Source organism: Petaurus breviceps, unplaced genomic scaffold (genome assembly GCF_028583685.1).
Source record: "Petaurus breviceps papuanus isolate PSGF00001 unplaced genomic scaffold, PetGlider_PUasm1.0 400, whole genome shotgun sequence".
NCBI classification, from domain to species: Eukaryota; Metazoa; Chordata; class Mammalia; order Diprotodontia; family Petauridae; genus Petaurus; species Petaurus breviceps.
The window spans coordinates 6,427,506-6,432,013 of record NW_027186316.1 but is presented as its reverse complement, the minus strand read 5'-3'; the positions used below and the strand labels follow the sequence as shown (position 1 = coordinate 6,432,013).

The window sequence follows — 4,508 nt, the reverse complement described above, 5'->3', positions numbered from 1 at the left end:
AATCCCCTTCCCAGAATCCCTCTCCTTCTCTGGGTATCCCTCAGCCCATGACCAGTTGACCTGAATCAGCTCCTATGGTCAGGTGGGGTCAGACTGCTGGTTAGAAAAGCAGAGAAAGTTGGGCCAGTGCCTGCCACAGGGGCATGTGTCTTTGTTCCCCCCCTCGAAGCTGCCCTGCCTCCTTCCTTTATCTGGCTGCCACCCTGGGGTTTAGGCCTATGCAGGAGGTGATGACATTTTGGCTCAATTTTCAAAGTAAGTCGGGAAGTTTTTGCGTATGTTATTTCTAAAGATAACAAAGGTCAAAAGGCACCCAGCATTTTCTGGTTTCTCATAAGCTTCTGGTCAATATTTAATCTGGTTTATGTGTTTTTTTTTTGTCTTCTAGGTGGCTTCTTTAGTCAGCTTGTAGCCTCCCTCAGACACTCCTGAGAAGGGAACAGAGACAGTCCTGCTTTCCAGAGTAACTCTGCCATGAGGAGCTAGAAGCCAGTGACCCAGGGAACCAGAGCCAGCATCAGGGCAATAGGGGCACTCTTGGTGGAGACTCTCTGACCATCATGGCATCTCTCGGCCTCCAGCTGCTGGGTTACATCCTGGGCCTCATAGGGCTGGTGGGCACCTTGGTAGCCATGCTGCTCCCAAGCTGGAGAACGGGCTCCTATGTGGGGGCCAGCATCGTCACGGCCGTTGGCTTCTCCAAGGGTCTCTGGATGGAGTGTGCCACCCAAAGCACAGGCATCACGCAGTGTGACATCTACAGCACCCTGCTGGGGCTACCTGCAGACATCCAGGCTGCTCAGGGCATGATGGTAGCCTCAAGTGCCATCTCCTCTCTGGCCTGCATCATCTCTGTGGTGGGCATGAGGTGCACTGTCTTTTGCAAGGACTCCCCAGCCAAAGACAGGATGGCAGTGGTGGGCGGAATCTTCTTCCTCCTGGGAGGCCTCCTAGGTTTCATCCCTGTTGTCTGGAATCTCCACGGGATCCTCCGCGACTTCCACTCACCACTTGTGCCCGACAGCATGAAGTTCGAGATCGGAGAGGCTCTCTATCTTGGCATCATTGCCTCCCTCTTCTCCATGGTGGCTGGCACCATCCTCTGTTTCTCTTGCCCAGCCCGAGGGGGAGGCCGCTCTGCCTACTATAGCAGTTACCAAGCTCAGCCCCTAACCACCAGGGCCTCCCCTCCGCCGGGCCAGACCGTAAGAGGCAAAAGTGAATTCAACTCCTACAGCCTGACAGGGTATGTGTAAGGAGTGCCTTGGAGGGGGGGGAGAGTGGGCCATGATGGGAGGGCCAGTCCATGGCTCTTCATTGACACTGGGGAGAGACATTTCCATCTGATCAAGCAAAAGGCAATGCTGAAGACAGGACGGACACTGGGAGTCCCTTGGGTCTGACCAGGGGGGGCTGACACTGCAGGCCTCCCCACAGGCTTCCTTCCCTAGCCAGCAGCCCCCTCCCTGCCCTTTTTTCCCAGCCTATAGGCATGGATCTGCCTCATGGGTCTGGGAACCCACCCCAGTTCCCTAGCCTCCCCACTCCTCTCCAAGACCTTCTCAACTCAATGGACTGAAGAACCTGACACCCCTCCTGCCAAGACTCCTTCCAAGGCAGTGTGACCAGATTGGCCAAGAGCTGGGCCCAAAGCTGCTTCTCCATTCCCATTCCTAGAAGCAAAGAGGCAGGAGGGCCCAGCTCCCAAGAGGTTTCTGGCTGGGAGGGGGTCACATCCACTCGGCCAGTAGAATTAGAGCGGAAGCCTGGTCTTTCCGGGGGACACCTGTTACCAGGATCCAGCCCTGGATAAAAAAGGGCAGAGGAAACCGGTTTTTCTAGAGATGCCATTTGGCTTGGGGAAGAGCATTTGGAGTCTGAGGAAAACCCTGACATCTCCCTATAGTTCCTGAGGAATAGGAAAATTTAAAAAATAAAAATACCAAGCCAAAAGGAGTGCATGTGTGTGTGCGCACGTGTGTGTGTGTGCATGTGTGTGTGTGTATGTGTTTAAAGGCTTCAAGGGAACCCCTCCAAGGACTCAGTTCAAGGGTCCAGAAAGGAAATGGTTCTTCTTACCCCATCTCACTGAACTAGAGTAGTGTCCAGGGGAGCTCCCAGTCCCTGAGCAGGGCAACCAAAGCCCCAGGTAGATAAGCCTCAAAGAGAGAACTGTTGAGAGCCCTGGAGACCCAGTGGTCACCCCCTAGGGGGATCCCAGACCAGTAGGGAGAACTGAGAATATCCTCACCCCTCATACCCTGCCCCCCACCCCATCCCACCACGTCAAAGCAGGGAGGGCCCTGTTGGCACCTTCCCCATCCTGAGCATGTCCAGCTTCAGTCCCCAGTGAGAAGTCCCCAGCTCCAGCCTGAGCACCACATCTTCCCAAGGCCTCCCTGCCCAGATTTGCCCACATGGCTCCCCTGACCTTCCTCCTGGAAGGCCTCAACCTCCATCACTCCAGCGCATGCACCCTGTCCTTCTCTATCGCTCTGCCTTCCGACACCTCTGTCTCACCCATTGGGCTCCTTGGCCCAGTTGCCTTGCAATGTTAGTTCTCTGTCCCTGGTTGTGGGCTGTTTCCCAGCTTTACTATAAGCTCCCTGTGGGCTTAAAGATGGCACCATCTTTCCCACTGTACTGAGCCTAGTGGTGGTTCTCAGTGAGCACTCAATAAAGACTTTTGTTTTGACTAAATGGTTGGTTATTGAATGGTTACCAAGCAGAGCGGGCCTGGTTATCTGGCAGGGGCTGCCTTCCATGGCTGGAGGGAGCAGGTCTTGGGACTCAGTACCTCAGGGTATGAGGAAGCCAAGAAAGTGAAGTGGTTGCTGGTGCCTCTGAGACCATTGAGGCCTTGGGAGGGCTCAAAGCTCCTCAGCTTGAGTCTCCAGCTTGGGAATGAGCTCACTGTGCCCACAACATGGGGGGACAGGGAATGGACCTACGGGGTGGTGCATGGAGGGCAGGCAGGGGATAGAGCTGTGGTGATTAGGGGTCCCACTGGACCACCCAACAGTCTTGGGAAGACAACAGGTACACACTTCTCTTTCCCTGGGAGAGAGCAAGACCCACACCTAGACTGCCTGTTCTTTGGGCTGACAGGGAAATTCCCATTCTTGGGCAGAGTGGTACATAGTAGCAATAGCTGACATTTATAGAGTCAGTATGGGCACAAAGGGAAACTGGAACTCAAATCTTCCTGACTCCAGGTTAGATCTCTATCCACTAAGCCACACTGCCCCTGAGAAGGGTGTGTGTGTGTGTGTGTGTGTGTGTGTGTGTGTGTGTGTATACATGAAAGAGAGACAGAGACAGAAGAGGAGAGGAAATGGAGGGAGGGAGAGACAGAGAGAGGAGAAAGGAGAGAGAGACAGCGAGAGAGAGAAGGAGAGAGAGAGGAGAGAGAGAGAGAGAGAGAGAGAGAGAGAGAGAGAGAGAGAGAGACTGTGGTTTAGTTTACAAGGGTGGGGAACCTGTGGCTTTGAGGCCACATATGCCTTTCACTAGGTCCTTGGATGCAACCTTTTGGCTGAGTCCAAGTTTGACAGAACAAATTCTTTTATGAAGGGGATTTGTTCTGTGAACTTGGGATTCCATCAAAGGGCCGCCCTTGAGGACCTAGAAGGCCACCCATAGCGTCAGGTTCCCCACCCCTAACAGATAGAGAATTGACTTGAGTCTGGTTCCTGACACACACTGGCTGTGGGACCCTGGGCTTCTCTCTCTAGATATATATACACATACACACATATATACCCACCTACACATGCACATATACATACATGTATATATCCATAACATATGCATGCACATCCATATATACATCCATTTCCATATCCACATACCCATGCACATATACATGTATATTATATATATATACATATATATATATACACAGACACATACATAAACATAACCATCCACATAGACAGGCATATCTGCATGTATACATCCATATTAATAGACATCCACATACATATACATACATGTATTATTATACACACACATACATATATACATATATATATTTAGCACCTTAAGGGGACTCCATCACACAGTGAGAAAGATCACTATTTCTGGAGTAAGAAGAATTTGGTTCAAGCTTACTACCTGTATGACTTTGGATAAGTCACTTCCCCTTATGGGACTCAGTTCCTTCTTCTGTAGAACAAGGGCAGCTGGACCAAATGCGCTTTGAGATTCCTTCCAATTCTAGACCTAGGATCCTTTGTGTGCCTTTGCATAAGTAGAGAGCCTCAGTTTCTCCACGTGAGAGAGGTGACCCTGATAGCTTCTGAAGCACCTTCCAGCTCTGCGATGTCCTGACTTCAGTTTTGTGTGCCTCTCCTTTGATCCTCACGACGGCTCTGGGAGGTAGGTGTTTTAATAATTTTCATTTTACAGATGAGGTGACTGAGGCTGAGAGTGGTTATGGGACTTGCCACATCACACAACTAGGAAGTCCCTAAGTTGGAATCTATGCCAGAGAAATAACAGCCCCT

The 4,508-nt window shown here is 51.4% G+C and overlaps 1 protein-coding gene across 1 annotated transcript; it reads left to right on the top strand.

The window, feature by feature from the left end:
- The first annotated feature begins 418 nt into the window (after positions 1-418).
- Positions 419-2,700, top strand: CLDN2 (claudin 2). The gene has a single exon (XM_069100376.1). The coding sequence runs from the start codon at positions 561-563 to the stop codon at positions 1,254-1,256; it is 696 nt and encodes a 231-aa protein (XP_068956477.1). The 5' UTR covers positions 419-560; the 3' UTR covers positions 1,257-2,700.
- Positions 2,701-4,508: the final 1,808 nt, after the last annotated feature.